At 21.6% G+C, this 24,054-nt stretch overlaps 1 protein-coding gene across 1 annotated transcript in view; it reads right to left on the bottom strand.

Moving 5' to 3' along the window:
* The window catches only part of LOC122847820, a 51,607-nt gene that overhangs the window by 8,214 nt on the left and 19,339 nt on the right, over window positions 1-24,054 (bottom strand). The window contains exons 2-12 of the mRNA XM_044145677.1: window positions 23,802-24,026; window positions 10,124-10,181; window positions 9,226-9,362; window positions 8,414-9,140; window positions 8,031-8,346; window positions 7,812-7,953; window positions 7,566-7,746; window positions 7,295-7,499; window positions 7,092-7,203; window positions 930-1,032; window positions 561-733 (exon numbers count right to left, since the gene is read on the bottom strand). Of these exons, the coding sequence (XP_044001612.1) occupies window positions 561-733; window positions 930-1,032; window positions 7,092-7,203; window positions 7,295-7,499; window positions 7,566-7,746; window positions 7,812-7,953; window positions 8,031-8,346; window positions 8,414-9,140; window positions 9,226-9,362; window positions 10,124-10,181; window positions 23,802-23,895 (2,248 nt within the window). The 5' untranslated portion in view covers window positions 23,896-24,026. The remainder of the gene's footprint in view (window positions 1-560; window positions 734-929; window positions 1,033-7,091; window positions 7,204-7,294; window positions 7,500-7,565; window positions 7,747-7,811; window positions 7,954-8,030; window positions 8,347-8,413; window positions 9,141-9,225; window positions 9,363-10,123; window positions 10,182-23,801; window positions 24,027-24,054) is intronic.

The raw sequence follows: 24,054 nt of genomic DNA, 5'->3' as shown, positions 1-24,054 counted from the left end.
GATAAAATTCCATCAATTTTTTTTTTATATAAATTTTTCTTTTTCTTGTTATATTTTCTTTTTTTTTTTAAAAAAAAAAAAACTCATATTGTCGTCTCGTTTTCTTGAGACCTTGGCACATAAAGTAGTACAACCACCTGTAGAACGTTTATGTCTCTGACATTCGTACATTTTTTAAACTTAAAATTTGTTTTTTTTTATTTTTATATATTACTTTTTTATCCTTATATATATATTATACTTATATTTATTTTTCAATTTCAGTGTTTTTCGTTATTTTTTGTATAGATTCAATCAAATCTTGTTGTATATATACTGAGATCTTGTGAAAAAAAACACTTTGAAATATAAAATCTAGCATACGTAAAAAATATAAAATAAATATTAAATTAAATTGTAAAAAAAATTTGTTTTATTTTTCTAGAAAATGAATTTAAAAAAAAACAATTTTATAATACAAACACATTTTAAAATATATAAAATGTTTTTATATTTATTTTTATTCATTTTCTTTTTTTAAATGAATTTATTATTAATTTTAATTTAATATTTTATATTACCTGAACATGCTTGAGGTGGTAATGGAAATATAAGTGTTGTTGATGATTTTCTTCTAGCAACTGCGCAGCCTAAACTTTGTGGTTTAAAACTGCGCAATTGTTGCATAAAATCTGAACACTCCATTAGCGCAACGTCTGCAAAATGCAGATCACAAAGTATTTGATTCTTGAACCTTGAAAAAAAAATAATTCATAAATTGGTATATTAAATACAAAAAATCATTAATAGAACTTTTAAAAAAATTTAATCTTGTAGAAAAATTGTGACGATATAAATTGAATTAATTTTTTCTTTTGAAAATTAATTAATTTACTCTCGATGTATAAATTAAAATATATAAAATATATATCTGTATAAACAATATTCACCGTCTCGCCCTCTTTTGATTGGGTCCAGTGAGATTGAGGCCACAGCTGTTACATTTCAGACACTCCTCGTGATAGTGATTGTTGTCGTAGGGCGGTGACGGTTCTTTAAAGCATCAATATGTACCACAACCAAGATTCAACACATAAAACAGAAATTGTAAAAAAAAAAAAAAAAAGAACAGTATATAAATATAAAAATAAAATGCGAGACAAATGATTATATATTTATAATCTTGATGAAATAAAACTTGGGGTTGGTAAATGAGATCCTACGTTTAATCTACACTCTTCTTCTTTTATGTTCATTTTTTTTTTGTATATTTTTTTTGCTTCATCCCCTTTTTTTTTTCTTTTATTTCTTATACATGTAGGCATGATGATGATTTTTTTTTTTTGCGCTTTTAATGGCAAGGGAAACATCTTGATCCTTCGATCTTCAAGTCACTTCCGGCGACAGAATGATACGGGGTGTGGTCTTGTCTTTTCTATTTTTTTCTTAATTTTTTTCTTTTTTTTTTTTTGCTCTTTTTCATCTTGACTATCTCACACTTTGGGGGTGAAAATTGTTCGCAACTGCTGAGAGCAGAAAAATAGAGGATATAGAAATGAAAAAAAATAAAATAATTCGTATCACGCACGTTTAGGAATTTTGATATGGGCAAATAATTCTTGGTGGAAAATTGAAGATATATTATGATGATTTGAAATGACAAGATGACATAAAATATTCTCATGAATTTTTAGATTATTATTTTTTTATTTATTTTAATTTATTTATATATTTTATTTTTTTTTTTTAAATTTAAATATTGTATTTTTTTTATTTCTTCATTTGAATAAAATAAAAAAAAATATATTTAACCTTGATTATTATCACTATTATAATTATTATTATTTATTTATAAACTTGAAAAAATATAAATTGAGTTTTGAAATTATCAACGTATTTTTTCTTTGATAGCAAATAGTTGCGTAGGTTGAATTTTTTATTTTTTCCATTTTTTTTCTTTTTTACTCTATTTTTTATTATTACTAATTTTTTTTTTTACTTTGACGTCAGTATATCACACTTTTGCATCAGAGCTTTTTTCTTTTCAAATATACCTATGTATTTTTTTTTTTTGCTATTATTATAAATATATAAAATATATGTTCATTTTTTTTTTATTCTTTACAAAGTTAGGTGGTGATGCGTAGCCATGCTTTTTATTTTTTTTCAATTTATTATTATTATTATTATTTTACTCAAAGCTTCACGAGCTTTTAAACTTATTGCAGTGTATTCACGACAAACTTTTAACTGGTATCTTATTCGCTGCCACGGGGAATACTAAAAAACCAATTTTTTATTTATTCTTTTCACCCTCAAAATGAAAAAATACGACTGTCGTAAAAAATAAAAAAAAAAAAAACAATTTAAACATTGTTTTTATTTTTTATATCTTCAATAATAATATTGTCAATAAAAAATTTAATTTTATTATTATTATAATCTGATTTTATTCTTGATTACTTTTTTTTATTGTTTTTAATTCTGAAATTTTTTTCCTACATTTTATTATTGCTTTTTTTTAGTCAAGTTAAATTTATATCTCGTTTGTATGTGTCAAGCCAACACATGCACAAAATTAATATATAATCAATTTGTATATAATTTTCATTTAATCACTTTTAGCCATTGCACAATTTCATAGCGCTCTCACGTCCAAGCAATTTGTTTATCAATATTATATGCCCATGCTCAGCAGCACCAAAATTATATACATGAAATTTAAACAATGTTAAACCAAAATTTTAATTTTTATCTATATGAGCTTGTTCAACATCCCTTAAGTTTAAAAAATTAATTAAAACAATACATGTATACACAAAATTATCGGTTAAATTTTGTCTACTTAAATTTTTTATAATTAAAAAATGAAAATAAATACTTTTTTTTCATTTTTAATTTGATTATATTTGAGATTAAGAAATTCACTCCACAAAAATTTATAACCTACTTTATATAATTCTTTTTTTTATGGTGAAAATAATAAAAAAATTTAATTAAAATAAAAAACTAAAAATAGAAAATAGTATTCTAAAAATTTAATTTTTTAAAGTATTTATTAATTTCTATTTTTTTTTTTTTTTTGTTGTTTTATTTGAATAATTTTAATTATTTTATTTTTAAAAGAAAGCATTGATAACTCATCAAATTGAATGTGATAGAGATGAAAAACAAAAAAAATTTAAATTCAATTAAAAAAACGTCATTAATACCCTCAGAGTAGAAAAAAAAAAAAAATGAAAAATTATTGATTTATTGAATTTTTAATAATCAATGCATCACTGACCCTTTTTAATGTTTTTTTTTTTGCTATTAATTAAATTTCTTTTTTTTAATTTAGCTGTTTATTTAAATATGTATTTCAAGCATTTGTAATATAGCCTGTGGTTTCACGAGTAAAATTAAATAATCTAATTTATTCAACCTAAACAAAAAAAAAAAAAAACTTCCTTGAATAGAGAGTTGATTATATGAATTCTATATATAATTATACTATTCTCATACATATTAAAAAATAAAAAAATTATATATTTTTATTTTTTAAATATTATTATTATAGGAAGTTATGATATTTGCTTGCTATATTTTGGAATTTTGAGAATTTTCGGAATTTATCAGGATGTCCTTGGTTAGTCAGATAGATAGGTAATATATCTTGAGGGTATTTATGATGAAACATAACTCAATTATTATTCTCGATATAACTAAATTATTAAAATTCCATCTTACATTAATTATAATCTTAATTTATATCAATTTTCACCTTCGTCTTATTTATACCTTGTCTATATAATTTAATAATAAATTTATCTATTTTTTTTTCAAATATAATACATCAATGATTAAAATAAAAAAAAGCTTATCTACGTCTTGATGTGCAAGTACGTGTTTTTAACTTTTTTTTTTAAATGACAAAAAAATTAATAAAAGAAATACTTGATCGTCAAAAATTAATGCAACTTAATCTCACGACTTTAAGCTTCTTTTATTTCAAGAATTTTCAGCTTAATTTTTATGAGATTAAAAAAAAAAAAAGAAAATTCAATAATAAAAAAAACTTGTCTTTGTGAACATGTCTTTTTTGTTTTAATATCTAGGACAAATAAGTTTTTGATGGAAAAAATTTATATAAAGTTAAAAATAAAAATCTAATAACAAAAAGGGTTAAAGTCTAACTTGGTGGAAATATTCTATTTCAGTTTAGTCAGACATTTTTATTACGGTCATTTATCTGAATGAATAAAAGAAAAACCTTGAGTACAGTTTTTAATAAATTAAGTTTAATATTCGTTGCACTTATCTCAACAAAGTAAGATGAGATTCTGTTTATTTATTTATTTTTGAGTAATATGATAGATATAAGTTGGTAATGGATTAATTCAACTTACTCATTTTATCCAAACGTAGTTTTATATCGATAAAGTTTTTCATATACACATGAGAATTTACAGATATCTCATTGAAAAGTTTATATTTGAAATATACACTTGGGATTATTATTTCAAATAAAAAGTAATTTTTAATTAATCAATAATATATATAATTTAAATTTAATGAAAATTATTATATTGTTATAAAATAAATTTAATTAATATTTAATATTTTTCTTATTTAAAGAATTTTTTTTCTCTTTAAAACTTTTGAAAGTCATTTAATTTATTTTCAAATGCCAGACAGAATAGATGAATTTTATTTTGAAAAATTGGGTCGGTTATATTTAGGTGAAAATTCATTTAAAAAAATAATTGAAAAATTTTATTTTTCATTTTAAAATATATTTGATATTATCAGGCTTTTTATTGTGTTTGTTAAATATTAATTGACAATTAGCGTTGTGTAATATTCCTTTGAGAGAAAAATCAATTAAATATAATTGATTGGAAATAATAATTATTAATTAATAGTGATGATTATATTGAAAAAAAAAAAAAGATAGATTTGTAGATTTTTCATTTTATTATATTACCTTTTGTTGAATTAATTGTAAATTTTTACAAGACGTTGTTGAGTCGATCGAGCCAAAAGCACGTGGCCTTGATTTTTGGATCGATAAAAACGGCATTTCGCGCATATCTATTACAAATTGAGAATTGAGAGCCAATGTCACTGTTTTAAAACTCGATGACTAATAGAATTTTATCTTTTTTAATTTTTTTTCCTCAAGTTTAACACAATTACCCTCTTCTTTTCATTATCATTTTTTTTTTTTTTCTTTCATCTACACAAAGTTAATTAGTTCGATAATCTATCCCATCAGACAAATCATTCTTATCTCAATTGAATTTTTTTCTTTTTATTTTTAAATTTATTTTTTTATGTCAAATTAATTTACCTTACAATTTAATAATTCATCACTTTCACTATCAGTCTCAAATAAACTTTTATTTTTCACACGTTTTTTCTTATATGCTTTTTTATTTTTTTTATTTTAACTCTCTTCACAACTTAACACATCCACAAGTGGTTGCGACCATCATCATTTAAACTTACAAGCGAAAGAAAAAAAAAATTAAAAAAAAATAAACAACTAACGTTCTTTAGTCACGCAAACCTTTTTTACATTTTAACCCACAATTTACTTCCGTATTTTTTTTTTTTAAATCATCTTCATTCCCCTACGTTTATTTTCATCCATAAAAAAAAAATAAAAATAAAATAAATATAAGCCCTTCAAGACACTGACTACACCCCTAAAATTGTCTTATCTAACTGAGAAAAAAAATACAAAAAATAATCGTTTTTATATAGAAAGAGAATGGGAAATAAAGAAGCACAAAAAAAATAAAGATTAAATAAATAAAAAATATATAATGTATAAAACAAATGGTAAGATAAATATTATATAATAGAGTAAAATTGAGGGATTTCAAATGATCGATATAATAATGAATCTGGTTTGGATTTGTTGTTGACAAGAGTGATAATAATGTGAATGAAAATCCTTATTCGTGAAGGACACCACCCACCGTGTTGTGACTAATGAAAAATCGAAGTGACACGAACAGAAAACTTGCCTCAAGCTTGTCAATACAATACCATAAAAAAAAAAATAAAAAAAAATACAATTTAACTATATTTATTATATCTCATTCATAATTTTATTATTATTATTTATCATCATCAAAAAAAAAAAAAAGAAATTGATTTATTAATTTTTTTTCATATTTGTTTCTGAGATTTTTATATTGACTATTTTTTTTTCTTAACTTTTATTTATCCTCGTGGTTTTTTAATTATCATTTTCATTTATCCTTTTTATTTTTTTTTTTTATGAGTAATTTAAAATGATTAATAATCTATTTTTATTTATTGAAATAACGTGTATTATTATTCTCACGATATTCACAATTAATCACACTTAAATAATAAAAATAAATTTTATTTTTAATTAATTAATTTTATAATGAAAAAAAAAATTAATTATTTATATAAATTAAGTATTAATATTTTTGCCTAAATTAATTATTAAAATCACTATAATTTTTTGAAAATTATTTTATTGTCTTAATTTTTTTTGATTAAAATTTCTTTTGTTTTTATCACCACGTGCCTATTATACCACCACTATTGATGATTCATGACCTCGTTGACACAGTTATCATCTTAAATAATGTAAATAATATATTTATTTTTATTATAACCACTTCACTTTGTTATTATTATTGAAAGAGATGATTATTTTGTGGAAGAGTCAAATGCGCGTGTTGATCCTTGAGCAAGGAAAGGTCCATGCATACTCTTGGCTTCATCTGGTTGACAAAATTTCTACCCTTATATGCTATCTCGATTTTTATTATTATTTTATATATGTATCTTTAGTTTTTTTTATTTTTTTTTTATTATTAAACAACGACTGTCCTGCTGCCTTGTGTTATATACAATGAACTAAAGCTAAATGTTATCACGCGCACGCGTTTGTGACCATCCCTATATTTTTCATTTTTTCCTATTTTTTTATTCAAGTGTGTATCAAATATCCAAGCACATCAAGATGCGCCTGCGAATTATATTTAAATCGAAAAATATCTACCATAATTTTTACCCGGGAAAATTTAAATTCTATATATTTTTAGTTGTTAGATAATATTATTTTAGTATTAATATATTCTTACCAGTTTGTGTACTGCTATCGAAAAATGTACTTGATGTTTCTACAGTCATTGTTGCAAATGTACCATCTGTTATTTGAGCTGAACTGTCACGTCGACCTCGATACCTCTGGACCTTGCATTATTTTAAAATAAAAATAAATAAATTATTGAATTTAGATATTGATAATAATATTGAATGATATTTTCATGAAAAATTTATTTACTGTATCATCACTTTGTGAACTTTGTCGCCTAAAATTTCTACAACGTATCATTTCTTCAGTTGTACTTTGTCTTCTAAAACCACGTGCAATTAATATTTCTTCAGTTGTTGATTGTCTTCTAATAACTGGAGCATTTTGTATACTTCCTGGTCCACGTGCACATGGACTTGGTTCTCTAGATGAACATGTTGAACTATCTGGTGATCTAAAAATATCCAATTTATTATTTAAATTGTAAATAAATATCATTTTTTTAAATTTAATTGAGTACCTTGCTGCTCGACCAGCAAGTGATGTTGACTGTCTTCTTAATCTTGATTGTCTTCTTTGTCTAATTGGACTAATATCTCTTTTTTCATTATTTCTATCTGGACTTAAATGACTTTTAGAATCTCGTCTTCTTGGATATGATGCTGAGTCAGGGCTTAGAGAATCTCTTCTTGCTTTTCTACCTAAACAAAAATTATAAAAAATAATAAATCAATAAAGTTATTTGATTATTACTACTTATAATTACCTCCGTCATCTGGATCTGGTGATAATGTTGGTTGGCTACCTCTTCTACCACCTGGTGATAATGATTCATCAATTGTTGCTGCTTGTCTAATCAGTCTTGATAATTTATTTGGTGATGTATCTTTTCCTTTTCCATAATAACACTGTGAATAATTATTTTAAAAAAGTGTTTAAATATTTAAAATTAAATTGTTTTTTTAATCTTAAAATAAACACCTACTTGTGTTGTTGAATCTCTTCTTGTTGTTAAAAGTGGATGTGTCGGTGTATTATTAACATTTGGTGTACCAACTGGACTTGAACTTCCCGATGTTGATGTACCAGGTAATGGTAAATTATTTGATGTTATTGGTGATACTGCTGGTGGTGTTACTGATGATGTTATTATTGTTGGTGTATTACCACTTGATTCAAGTGATAAATAATTTTTCGTTGTTTCAGTAGCCATTGATTTTGTTTCAATTTTTAAATCTGGTGTTAATTGATTTTTTGATTCCCGCATTTCATTTGTATTTCTTTGTGCTTCCAAATGATCTCTATATAAAAATTTTTAAAATTATTATTCATTATAAATATAAAATTATATATAATATAAATACAAACCTCATTGCTGCTGATGTTGAACTATCTGTACTTGAGGCACTTGGTCTTTGATCATTTCTATAATATTTAGTTGGTGTTATTGATCCAACATCAACAGATATTTGTGATTGTTGTGATTGTTTACGTCGATGATAACGACATTGATGTTTACGTTCATTTTGATTACCAACAATTGAATCACGTCTTGTTGATCTTGAACTTTCACCAGATCCTCTTCTTGATGTTCTAATACTTTCACCAGAACCACGTCTTGGTGATGGTGATATTATTGTTGGTGGTAATGGCGGTTGTGATGATGATGTATCACGTTTATTCCATAACTTGGCAAAATCATTTTTAAATTCACTTATTGTTGAATCACGTCTTGATTTATTTGATACTTGACTTTTAATACCACTGTCAATTGAACTTTCACGTCTTTTACGTGAATTATTATTTGTTGTTGTTGTTGTACTATTTATTTCTGTTGTTGGTGTTGATGTTGCTGTTGTTGTTTGTTGTCTTGACCATGGTAATGATTTAGCAATATCAGCAAGTGTTTCTCTACGACATAATTTACTTAAATTTTTATTTTTATTTGAACCACCACCACTACCCCAATCACGTAATATATCAGCTAAACTTGATCTACGTCTACGTTGATTTGTCGGTGGTAGTGGCTCTTGTATTTCATTTGGTGGTGATATTGATGCACCAATTTGAGCAGCTGAATCACGTCTTCCAGTACCTTAATAATAAATTATTAATATTTTAATTATTTTATTCAATTAAAGTATTGTTTTATTTTTTATTTTAATTATTATAAATTTTACCGAGTCGCTGTTTAAGAGTTGATTCTTCAACTTGTTCACGAACAAGATCATCCCAGCCATTGCCACCTTGCCATACAAGTCCGACCTGGTGGCTAAGGATCGGCAGGTTGCATACAAAACAAATTGCTGTCATGGTCCTTTAAAAAATATAATAAAAATAATCATTAAAATCAAAATTATATATTTTTTTTTGTTGAGAGAAAAAATAAACATAACAAAGTCGTACAGTAAATTTTCAAGCCATGCCATAACAAAGCAATCATAGAATTATTTAGTTAAAAAATTAGCATTGTTTATAGTTTTATAATAATTAATTTATATTCATTTTTAGAATAATTATAAATTTCATACTAATTTTATAAATAATTAATTTCATTTTAATGCGAATATCAAAATAATAATACATTCTCATTCAAATATATTTATATTAAATGAATAATTAATAAAATAATGATTATTATTTTATTTAAAATTCTTTATTCTTTATTTAATTTTTAAATAAATAAATTAAAAGTTACAATTAACAAACGTAGGTGTATAATTATGCTCGATACGTGTGTCACGAAAATCGACGAGCGTCATTCCAAAGCGTGGATGCAGAAAACTCTGAGATGGGTAGATAACTATAAGAGCGAAGAAATAGATAAACTTTTTTTTGTTTATAATTAGTAAATTAGTAAATTAGCGAGAAAAAAAAATAGATGTATAAATAATAGATAGACTAGATTAAACAACTGTTCACTCTTTAATTATATGAGAATAGTAATGAATAATATTTATAAATATATACAATAATAATACAAATTTTTTATATGAAAATATTATTTAATATTATTTATAAAAAGTTTTAATTTGTTTTTTTTTTTATTTTAAATTTTTTGAGAAATTTTTTTTCGACCTGTAGTGTCGAAGTCTGGGGCTCTGCAACGACATCGCATGGCAATGGCCCGGCCGACCTGAAAAAAATATATTAAAATATTTTGTCATAGATAAAAAAAAATATTAATTCGTAATGGTTTTTAATTTTTTTTTATATGAAAATGTTTGAACTCGTCCCCTAATAAATTTTTTAAAAATCTTTTATAAATTATATTTTTCGACGAATTTAATTAACTGATAAAATCAATCGAAAAATTAATTTCTAAAAATTAATAATTGAAATTTATTCGCAAATTATTATTCTAATAAAATTATTTAAAAAAATAATTTTTTATAAATTTTTTTCTATATAAATAATATTCAATTAACAAAATTAGTAAATTTTTTTTTTTAGATAATTTTATAATGTTATAATTATTTTAAATTTTTTTGAAAATTATTAATGATCACTAGATGCCTCAACTGGCTTCTTGAAATTATAAATTATAAATTATAAATAATTTTTAAATCAATGCAATTTTTCTTCTTGCAAATGCAATATTTTTTTTTCAATTTTTTTAATACTAATTCTAAGTCTGACTATAAACTGAGCTGTACTACTTGAATGGATTAAAATTTAAAATTATAGAATTTTAGTAATTTAAATGAAATATTTTTTATTTAAATTAACTTGAAATCATTAAAAGTCACTAATAGCCGAGAATTAAAACAAGACTTTTTTTTTAATTTTAATATGTTTTTTTAAATTAATACAATAAAAACAATTTTATCAAATTTTATTCACAACAGATAAATGTCAATTCATATTATCTGTCGTTGAAAAATTTCCTCTTATCGACAGTAAATATATATTCCATAGATAACCAGATAAAACAGAATAAAATTTTTAATCAATATAAAAAAAAAAAATCAAAATAAAACTGTTTTTTTCATAAATAAATTATATATTAAATAATTAAATTAATCTGTTAATTGATTTTGTTAAGCTGATGTATATATTAAACATTGCAACCGTGACTCTAAAAGCTCATGGCATCATTATTTCTTGGCACCAGGAATTTACTCTGTTAAATTCATGAAAATAGATTAACTACGTGGTATGCATCAATGGTTTTCTCTGCATAAAATAAACAAATGGAATTTACGATAAAATTAGCTATTCTATCAACGTTAATGAAATAATTTTCAATTTCATTAAACAAACAAAAAATATGAATTAAAAAATCAAAAAATTAAAACAAAAATTACTATTAAATTTTTATCTATAATTTAACAATTTTTTACTTTTATTATTTTATCAAACAATAGTATCAAAGGATGAATATTAAAAAAAACTTTTAATATCAATTTTATTAATATTTTTTATGATTATAAATATAATTGCAACCAATTTTTGATCATAAATGAAACTTCAGTCAATTTTTGATTTAATATTACTTTGCAAGCTTAATTTTTTTCCTCTTTACATTTGAAAATTTAATATTTTTTTTTTCTTTAAATAATCAATGTATGTATATGAAAAATTGAATGAAAAAAAAAATATATTTCATTTAAACTTATCAAATAAAAAGAAAATTGGTATATAAAATATTTGATGAAATATTTTTTTATTATTTTTAAATTCTTAATAAAAGTAATAATTTTTGGTATAAAAAAAAAACAGAGGGTTGAAAGTTATGTTTAAACGAGTAAGACTGTCAGATACCGACGTCATTTAACTCATGAATAGTTCTTGTCGTCTTTTCAACGGTAACACTTGAATTGATGATATAGGTATGAACTATTTTTAGTTACGAGTAAGTGTTTGGCCTAGTAAAGCACTGGTCTAACTTTGCTTGAAGGTATCTTTCATCGTAACTTGCCATTATGAACGACATAAAAATAAAAAAAAAAAATCACATAAAAAAATATATGAACAACCATTGAGAGGAAAAAAAAAAATTTCTTTTTTTTTTTTGCGTGAAATGTGCGTGAAACAGTGTATACCAGAATTTATTATTGGCATGACATGCGACCCTTTTTTTTTTCTTCTGTAATACGTCCTTTTTTTTTTTTTTTTTTTTCATTCAACTTTGAAGACAAAAAAAAATCATAAAAGCTCTACACGAGTGTGTGGCTTTATCGAGATCAAATAGCTGAAAAACTTTTCTAAAAATTTTTATACTTGAAAATAGTTATTTAAAAAAAAAAAAAAAATGTTTTAACACTTGAATAATTTTTTTCTGAAAGCTCATAAAATCATAAATGATGAAAAAAAATCATTTAGACAAATCTCTTGGTTGTATTTTTTTAATAAACTCTTGACTTTATTTTTTTTTTAAACCATTTTAAAAGTTAAATTTCATGGATTATATCAAGCTTTTTAGAATATTTAAAGCGCTCGTTAATTCTCGACCAACAGGAATCATAAATCTTTTTCTTTAGGCTTTTAGAAAAACAGTATTTTCGTTTTTTCACACCTTGAGAAAAAAAATCGTATATATTTTTCATGTGATAATTTTATTCCCCCAAGTATTCAGTTCTCTTTTAGGGATGTTTTTAAAAAAATATAAAAAGAAATTACTTTTGCACATGTCACTTGAATAAGAGAAAAAAAACTCTGTAAAAACTTTTTACTCATTTTTGTTTATCATTCGATATTTTTTTTATATATTTTATAAATGAAAAAAAAAAAAAAATAAAACTGTAGAAATTTTTAGAGTTTTTTTTTTTTTTTTCACTTCTAAAACTTTTAGTGTTATTCGTTTATTTATTTTTTAAATTTTACTTCGGTTTTTTTTATTTTTACTAAAAATAAAAATATATATTTTTTTTTACAGGTGTTTGTTATTACTGTGACAAATATTTTAAAATATTTGACATTTATTTACCACGTAATAACCAAAAAAAAAAAAGAAGAAAAACTTACTAAAAACTTTGTTATTTAAAGATTTTCACTATCTTTTTAAAAAGTTTTTTTTTTCCTTTTAAATTTCAAAGTTTCTTGTTGTTTATATTTATTATTATTATTACTATAAATAAAAACATTTATACTTTATTAATTTTAATAAGAAAAAAATCATAAACTCTTATATTCTTTTTTTTTTTTTTGTAGAAAAGAAAATAAAAAACAATTTTTTTTTATTTTTTCCTTTCAAGAATATAAAGTTGAATTAAAGTTGAATAATTTTATAAATATCTTTCTATTAAAGAATCATTTCAATTTATCATAATGTCTTGATGGTGGTGTAAAAAAATTAGTTGGGTGGAGGGAGTCACTTTAATATTCATTTAGAGGTTACTGTTATTATGAGTTTTTTTTTTTTTTTTTTATTTCATTGAAAATACTGTAATGCCTGGTCGTTTTGAGGGGAAGAAATGGTCTTGGTGACCATATAGAAGCCAGGACATCACCATAGCAACCACTCTTGCCCCAGTCATTCAGATATTTTTTTTTAATTTTTCTTTCAAGGTGTTCACTTTGGTCTTTAGGAAATTGTATATCCATCTTGTGAATATAATTTTTTTTTTCATCTCAATTATCTTTAAAATGACGTGAAAAAAATGTAAATTTACAATTATTTTTTTAAAAATAATATAATAAAAAGTGTTGAAAGAAAAAAATCATTGAAATATAATTTGAAAGTAAACATGAAAAAAATATATTTTAAAAATAAATTAATTATTTATATATAATTTTTATAAATAAATAAATAATTAAATTTTAAATTAAAATACGCATTTAAAAGATAACAATCTTTTTTATAATTTAATTTTTTTTAAATAAAAAATAATCTCAACGAAAAAAATAAAAATCTTTCTACAACAGATGATGCAGAATACGTGTTCAGAAGTCTAAGTAAACTTTTTCCACAGTTATATCAAAATCGTGTTGAAAAAAAATTATTTAAAACTCAAAAATACACTGCTTGTTTTGCAAATTTTTTTTATAATAAAATGACTTTAATATTAATAATTAAAAAATAAATTTTCATCGTAAATTATTATTTTTAAAACAATGCCATTATTAATAATAATTTTGTTTTTTTTTTATCAAATCCCCATTAGTTGTTTTAATTGATAAAATATATTGATTCTTTATTTGATTATTTTTTTTTTTCATTTGTCATTCAAACTCATTAATTAAATGAATTTTAATTGGTTCCATTTCACTTTTGTTAATTACAAAACATCAAATTATTAACGCCTTGATATCTCGATAATATTTCAATTCACTATAACCATTTAATTTTTCACCACTTTGTACATATATTTGAAAATTAAAATATGTAAATTGATTTTATTAATTATAAATATAAACATGAATATTAGAATTATTTAAATAGGATCATTACGATGTTTCAAACATATTCTATTACACAATCATTCATAAAAGAATTTAATATTAATTTACTTGAGAGTGTTGGAGCAATCAACGAGCAACAATATATTGCAGGGAAATTGCATTTAGTAAATGCTTCAATGTTTAACATACAAATTACGTCACAGTGCCAGTAGCAGGTGATTCATAGGTCACCCAAACCATTCACACAAACATGTAATATTCAATAATAAATTATAATCTAAAATTTAATTTAAACAAAAAAATTTTCATTCTAAAAAAATAACAATAATCATTTTAAATTATTTAAATAATTATTCAAACTGAAAAATTAAAACACTTTAATTATTTATATTTTTTCATTGTTTAAAAAATTATTATTCAAGAATCTCAAATCGAGTTTATTCCCTGATGATTTTACAATGTTTATTTTACTATTGTTTTCATTTCTTTTACATTCTATATCTTTGTAAAAATAGGCTTTTTTATATGAAAATATTTTTGTTATTTTTTTTATCAGGGAGAATAACGATTGTTCTAAAACTTTGCCATCAATTTCTTTTGTTTAAATTCGTTGTTTAACAGATGTTTATGACAATAGACAAGTTTATATACATGTTTGAACATAGAACAAGTTTATGTATATGTTTTCATTGTTGTAAATGCCAATGTAAATATATATAGATATATTGTTAATGTATTGGATAGTAATGAACACTGAAGTTGATTGGTTCAATGAATAACAATCAAGCTGAAATTCATGATATAATAGACAAATAAATTTATTTATTAATTTTAAAATATTTTTTTTAAATATATCTATGAACTGTATGATTTATTTGTTTCTTTTTATAATGAAAAAAAAATTTTTTTTTGTGTTTTTTTAAATGTTTTATGGTTAATTAATTTAATTATTTTGATATTCATTATTTATTTGATTGATAGTTATAGTAATAATAATAATTTTAATGATCAGATAAATTGAAACGAGAAATTGGAGCAGTGAATTACTAAAAGCTCATTGAATACTCGTATTATATCTACAAGTAGCTTGCTAAGTAGTTAATACTTGTTATAGTCAAATATAATACTCTCTAATGATGTGGAATTTTTTGTTGCTTTAATTTTCAAAAGTATAAAAGTATTTTATTTATATTCTATTTATATGTATTATATTTAAATTCATTGTTCATTGATTTTTAAGTATTTAATGAATAAATTGTTTTATTTATTTATTTATATATAATTAGTAATTTTTAGTATATTAATTTTAATTGTTACTTAATATGTCAATTTGTATATTTAATTATTATTTACATGAATAATTAATTTTCAATTGCATTTCGATATTATTAATTTTAGTTAATATTTAATTTTTAATGTAATAATTTTCTTTTATTTATTCATATAATTAATGAATTTAAGCAATTTAGATTGATTATTAAATTTACATTTGAATTTATGTTATTTATTTATTTTTATATTGTTTCAATTGTTATCATGATTATTTTTTATTTATGTCAATTTTTGATATTTTAATTCATTTATTATTATATTTATTTAATTTATTATTATTAATTATTAATATTCAATTTTAATTATATTCATTTATTGTTTTTCGTTTATTAAATATAATCTTGTATTAATCAATAATATTCAATTTGTTTATATTAGATTTTAATGTTGATTTTTAATTTACTTTTATTATTATGTAATAATACAATTTATGAATTTAGTAATCGTCTGACAAGAATAATAATTCTGTTTGATGATTTCAATTTTTTTTTATTTTGATTTTATAATTGTACTTTTTTTTTTTAATTTATTTGTCTGTCTATTAATTAATTAACTAATTAAATAATTGATCAATTTATTTATCTATTTATTTATTTGCAATGCAATTTATTCAACTTGAATTTTTTGAATATTGATTTTTCTAAATTTAACAACGATTGGTTTTTATTATATGCCTTTATTTATTTTGTTTTTCATTAATTAATTAATTAATTTATTCATTTCATAACAATTATAAATTTCAATAGTTTTTTTTATATAGGTTCGATAGTATTATAAAAAAATAACTTCAAAGTTTGCTAAGTTAAGTAGTTAAAACTTGAAATAGTCAGACATGGATAAGCTCTAACAAATTTTAGTGATTTAATTGTTAAATTGAACAATTTTCATTTGGTCATAAGCTGTTATTTATTAATTTATTTATTTTTGATTAATTTATTGTAGAGGTTGTCAATTTTCATTCAACTTTTTAAATATTCTCTCTGGATTGAAAGTTTGATAGTGTTTTAGAAAAAAAAAAAAAAAAAATTTCAAGCTTCGCTTGCGATAAATTCGATGTCTTGAAAATAAGACAAATATGCTGTTATAAATCTTCCTCTACGTGGGAATTCAATTCAATATAGTTTTTTATTTTTATTATTATTTTTTTTTTGTGTTAAGTCCATGACTGCAGAACGATCCCAAATAAAATTGAATCGTCAGAGATCTTTTTATTTAGCTTTTTAACTTGTTTTTTTTTTTTCTTTTACACAAAATGTTGTATGTAGTGCAACACATTTTAAGATGGCCCACATGTCTCAGGTGGTATGACTATCCCTATTTTTTTTTATATATTTTTTTTATCACCGTCATTTTCAATGAAACATAATCAATCTTCAAGTTTGACATGTTCAGCCTCCGAAAAAAAATACAAACCATCATATATTTTTTATTTCATTTATTTTTTTGTTTTGTATTTTATTTTTATTTTATAAACTCGAGATGTTTGCTATTTCATCATTAATACTTTGACATGGCGTAAAACAAATAAGACAAATAAATTTTTTTTAAATTACATTATTTATATATTTTTTTGAAACATTCTTTTAAGTGATAAAAATTTAAATTAGGTTTATGTAATAATTGATAATAGTATGCTAAAAGTTTGAACATTTAGAAAAGTAAATTAATAATTTAAAACATAAGTACCAAAGTTTAAATATTCAATTATAATTAGTCAAGAAAAGTACTTGAGTGTTTCAACGATTAGATTAAAATTTTCATATAAAGAAATAATTGTAAAAAGTTTAACTAAATTTAAATTTTCATCATCAAATATTACCACTGCTTATTTCATTTAAAAAAATTCAACACCCCAAAATACAATATAACATTAAATGACTTTTAAAAGTAAAAAGAAATAAATATTTAAAAATAAAAAATATAAAAAACTATCGAATGACAAAAAGCGCTTTTTATTCTTTTCATCTTCAACATTTTTTTCCATTATGGCTATTGACTGAGGCTCGAAGCTATTGGCATATAACGATATTCCATTAGTACAAAACTTGAAGCACATAGTACAAAATAAAAAAAATAAAAATCTATATATACACACATATAAAAAAAATATCTTTGCATATGTGCTCAACGAATAATATGTCTGAATGCCAATGACAATTTTCTCTTTTTCATTATAAAAGTATCAAAAAAAAAAAAAAAATAATATTGAAACAAAAATTTTAAATAATAATATTTAAAAATAAAGTAAAGAAAAAGTAAATTGTCATTTCGTGTGAAAATTAAACCCAGTTATATGTATTGTCTACATGTCGAGCTTTTTTTATTTTACATTTTTTTTCAAGTTGTATGTGCTTTATCGAACGTGACATGTGTCACTGGCAGAATCGTCGATACCCTTTTTTTTTTTTTACTTTTTTTGTATCATTTATTCTGTAGTTCTTGAAAAACAAGTTACAGTATTAAATTTTTTAATTATTTAATTTAGACTTAATGAATTATCGTTATTTAAAAATCGTTTTGTTTTTAAAATAATTTTTTAATTTAAATAAAAATATGTTAAACGTAGGTAAATTAATTTTGTAAATTATAAATATATATGAGATGAAATATAGAGAGTGTATAAAGCAATATTCTTTTTCTTAGTTATAAAACCTCCTATAGATTCTCAAAGCGCTTCTCATGCTCAATAAAGCACCGTTCATTTACCACTCATGCGACCTAATTATTTTTTCTCGCCCTGAGATATTTTTTTTTTTTATTTATTCTACGTGATTTTTTTTTTTCTTCTCAGCTTTGTTTTTTTTTTTTTTTTCTTATGACGACATACAAAACGACCAATCTGAGTTTATTACTCAAATTATATAATGGTTAAACTGTGTGTGTGGAAATGGGTGTTAAAAATGGGGTCACTATTTTTTTATTGGAGTGTAAATTAGAGTGTATATATGTGTCTAATGAAATTATTTTGACCGTGAAATAAAATAATGAATGTATATGGGTTTTTAAAATTAAATAATGAAAAAAAATAAATATATTTTTATACATAAAAACAAGTATAAGATATATTTATTTATTTTTAATTTAAAAATCAAATTATTTGTTTATTAATTTATTAATTTATTCAACCGTTAAATTATTTATTTAGTTATTTCAATTTTTTTTCTTTTTATACTCATTTAATTTGTATAATTAAAAAAGGTCTTATCTAATCTTGAATATTTTTTTTTTCGTGGTATATTTTTGTTTATTGTTATATGAGGTTTTTTTTTTTTTTTGAATTATTATTATTGCTCATTTTTTCTCAGTAAACAATCTGTAAAATCTGATATATTTTTACTTGGTAAATACCTCATGATATTATTTTTGCTTATTTTCATATCGTGACATTACATCATTTTACAAGGGTTCAGTTATAAAATGAACCACGCAATTTTTAACTTATCGAAAAGAAAAAAATATAAATAAATAATGAAACAAAATTAAATTTACATTATATAACTCTTCATAAAATTTATAAATTTTTATGTTGGAGGTTTTTTTATTGGCGTAGATAAAAGAAAAATGAATAAATTATTTATAAAAAAAAATATTTTATTGATAATAAAATTATAAATAAATGAATAAAAATAAGAAAATTGATTTTCAATATTTTAAGCACGTTTTCAATTTTATTCAATTTATTATCAGTCTTTGATAAATTGTTTTTTTTTTTTCGAAGAAAAATATTTATTTTTCTTCAAATTATTTAAAGTTTTTTCAATAAATTGCTAATATTATTTGTCTGAAAAAATTATATGAATAAAAAACGTGATTTTATTAGTCAATAGATAATTTTTGTTACAGTGATTTTCAATGATTTTAAGTGATCACTAAAAGACAAAGTACCACAAGAGCTTTCCTGACATATTCCAGAGTTTAATTATCGTAAAATTTTTATTTTTTTACTCTAAAATAAATACACCCAAACAATCGATTCCATTAGTTAACTATATATATTTTTTTGTTGTATTTATTTTACGAAAATAACGTTGATTAAAAAATCATTAGTAAAGAATATAAAATTGCTTTCAAGTATTTAAATTAATAAATAAACAAGTTAAAATTTCTATTAATTTAATTATAATTAAATTGCAAACTCGAAAACTTTTTATATTAACAAATATTTATAGTGTATTAAATTTTTGTAATTGTTTAAATAATAATTAAATGAAATTTCAATCTACTGTTGAAATTAAAAACTTTTTTAATGTTAATTATTTCAATGCTTTATTAACAATGCTAAATAATTGTTGTGATAATGATAGTGAGAAATTTGATATGAAGAGTTTTATCAAATAACAGTTTGTAACAATTTTGACAAAATTAAAATTGTTTAAATTTCGTTAGTAAATTCCAATATAGTAACAATTTTTGAAGTTTATAAATTCAACAATTATTTCAATAATACTCAAAACAATGTAAAATATTTTACAAATTTTATTTCATCAAGGTCGATGACAGAGAAAAATATATAAAAAAATAAAAATGATCAAAGAAATATTATATACATTCAAATGATAACATTGACCCAACACACAAAATTCAATAGAATGATAAATCTTGTTTAAAATAAAAGAATAATATCTCCGCATACATCAAATGAAAAATATTCAAAGACATTTCTTTAGATCTTTTGTTGTATATTTATTTTTTTTTTTATCCCTACTGTTATATTTATATAAATATTTAAAAGTAAAATTGCTTGACAAATCTTACTTAAAAAAAAAAAAAAGCTTCTCATGATAACACGGATATGTTATTATTTTTTTTTCTGTAGCAATGTTGAAAAGCTTCCCTCAAAGTGATCGTTATTCAACTGACCTCGTTAAAATTCCCAGGTAAAAAAAGAATATATAAAAAAAAAAAAAATATACAAATATTTTTAAACACGATGAGTTTTATCCATGGTCAACATCGAAAAGCATAAATAAAAAAATAAGCTCAAAATAAAATAGTAAATGCAAATAAAATTTTTTTGAAATATAAAAATATCATGAAAATATTTCAACACAAATTTTTCATTTCTTCAATAATAAAAAAATTGTAAAATAAAAAAAAGTTAATTTAAAAAGTTAATTAAGCTCAAATTTTATTGTAATTATTATTTTCAATTTTTTTTCACTAATAAAAATATAGATAAAATATTTTCTGTTAAATTTTTTTCAGCTATTTTACAGTCAAACATTTCTGTTTGTCGTTCAACAGAATTTTCGAAAAACATTTATCCATAGATTATTTGTTTTATACAATTCAAATAGTAATATATATCATTCAAATAAAAACAAATAATACATATTAATATCAATCAAAATACTAAAATTTATATTAACTCATAGTACATTAGAGTTTAAAGTTGTTAAACTACTTCACTTGTGGAACATGCGCAGTTTAAAATATATATACACATATGCCAATATGAACCCCTTCAGGGTAAAATCTCTACTGAACTTGCTAAATAATTAGATTTAAAATCATCGAGAGAATATTATGGTAAAAGCAATTATGATGAAACCCATATACGCATATGCATCTAAACATTTCAATTTAATATTAATATAATAATAATCAATTAACTAATTAAATTTAAAAAAAATCTATTTATCAATTTTAGTATTAAAATAAAATATTAAAATATTTTATAAACTTATTAATATTTATTTTTTTTTCTCAATTTTTTTCCATCATAATATTATTAAACTAATTAATATTATTATTTTATTTACTGATGTTTTATTAACATCAACCTTAATCAATATTTATGTCATAATTTAATGGAATTTTCTAGTTAATTTAATTATTATTATTATGACTGACAAGTCGCACTATTGATAACACGAATACAATAAATTATTCAACGAATTATTTTATATATAAGGGTGTTATGTTACATTTCATTACTGTTATCGTTGTTACTATTATTATTTTTATTTTTTTTTTTTTTTTTTATATATTTTAATGTATCAGAACGTTTTTATTTTATGAAGAAAAGAGAAAAAAAATTATATCAATGATTGTGTGAGGGTGTGTGAGGGTGAATTGTTTTTTTTTTTTTATTTTTTTATTTTTTATAAATGTGGTAATTTGAAAGGATTTTTTTGCCATATAACGAATATATAATGACAATGTGTATCTGGGCAAGTCAATGACGAATTACAAAATTCAGAAATTTCAGAAATTTAATATTTAATGATAAATATAAATTTCCATAAATATTTTAAAGATTATATATTTTTTTTAATTTTCTTTTTGTAAATTTTCGGGATTTTCATAAGGTGTTTTATTTTGTTTATTCTTTTAAATTGCTATTTATGGTTTTATAAAAAGTTTTGGGAATTTTTATCAGGTTATTTTTAAAGTTTTATGATAAATAAGTTAGTGGTAATTTTTGTGGAATATTTATAAAGGTAATTTGTTAATTTATTACTTTTTTAAAAACTTATTTTATGCGTGTTTATGGTCACGTATTTGAAAGTTATTTGATATTATTGAGTTGGAAAAAAAAAATGAGGATAATTTATCGATTATTGAGTAATGATATTATTAATTTTATTAGTTTGATAATTCACCTTGGCATCGGTAAACTAGATGAATGATAAAAATATAAAAAGCTACCTTCTTTTTTTTTATAATTAACTTTGGTTTTTGAATGTGCATTTTATTTTAGTTTAGTATCATAAAAAAAAGTTGAAAAAAAAAACTCAATTTCACTGGGTTATTGGCAATTAACTGTGCAATTTTTTAACAATCGTTTTCGAAATTTTTGTTGTCTACGTGAGACAATTTCATTCTCAATATCAAAAAATTACTTTATATTTAAAAATAAAATGAAAAAGGATGATTACTTGAAGATTATATTAGCTTGGCTTTATCAACTCTATCAAAACAAAGTTTTTTATGATAATATTTTTTACTCAATCTCAAGGGATGGATTATCAAAGTTAAATATATTATAAAAAAAATAAAAATTTTTCTTTTTAAATTTTATATTATTAAAATTTAATTATAAATTAATTAATTGTATACTCAGTAAATTCCATGAATATAAATAAAATTAAAAAGAAAAATTTTACATAAAATTGAATATTCAATAGAAAAAAAAAAAAAAATTATTATTTCTATCACTATATAAATTTTAATTAATTTTTTATTTAAAAAATAAAATTTCATTTTAGATAATTTTTTAAATTGAATTTATTCAATGTAGTTTTTTCTTTAAACTTTTACTGTCTAAAGTAAATTCAAGTTAAGCAGAGTTTGTTGATATATATTTATTCATAGATATAAATTTATTTTCCCAGAATTGTAAACTCAATAGACAAGCAACAGGCATCCTCTAAAACTTACTATTAACTATATAAATAAATTCTCGATTTGTTTGAGTTTGAAAGCTACTGACAACCCACAAATAACCAAGACACTAATTTTTTTTTTTGTTTTTATTTATATATATTACTTTATATATAAAATAAAAATAGAAAATATATATTATAACCCACCCCAATACGTATTTGGCAAGAAGTCAATCGACCCTTATTCGATTGTGCTACGACTGTTGAAACGATCTGTCTCACATCATTCGAATACCAATGAGTTTGTTTTTTTCAAACTACTTTTATTTGATTTGTTTATTGGTTTTTTTTCTTTATTTTTCTATTATTTGTTTTCGATATATAATAATGTTTAGCACGTGTTAAATTTTATTTTTCTCCTCTATAGAAATTGTTGGTTTTTTTTTTTTTAAATTATATTTTTAGAATGAAATATTTCAGATTTTTTATGTTTTATTTTTAACATTGAGTGAAAGGAATTTCATCGATATATATTTCAACAATGGGAATTTTATTATCTATATTTTTTATTGTAAAAATGAAAAAATTTATTCATTTTTTTTTTGCAATTTACGTTTCAAATATTGCGGGTGTTCATTTTATTTTTAATTAAAATAATAAATATGTGAAAAAAATTTATCGATGATTTTATGGATGAATTTGTTTGTTTTTGTTTTAAACAAATCTTTTTTTTTTTTGCGTATCCTACATACCTGGAAATACTCGCGTCGGGGAATCTACATCCAGGGAGCAAGTCGCGTAGCCACCCTCGCTCATCAGTATGCCGGAATCGAAAGAAGATGACATCGATCGATCGTGTCTCCTTCACCCTGTTGTTGTCAATGTTATCTCTCTTTTTCTCTCTCTTCCTTCACTCTTATATTTCTTCTTCACCTGTCACTCACCATCAATGACCCCACTACATACAGGTTGTACCTCTAAACAACACGTTAAATTTTTTTTTTT

Source organism: Aphidius gifuensis, linkage group LG1 (genome assembly GCF_014905175.1).
Source record: "Aphidius gifuensis isolate YNYX2018 linkage group LG1, ASM1490517v1, whole genome shotgun sequence".
Classification (NCBI taxonomy): Eukaryota; Metazoa; Arthropoda; class Insecta; order Hymenoptera; family Braconidae; genus Aphidius; species Aphidius gifuensis.
The sequence above is the reverse complement of the archived record's forward strand: the minus strand, read 5'-3'. Positions and strand labels throughout refer to the sequence as shown.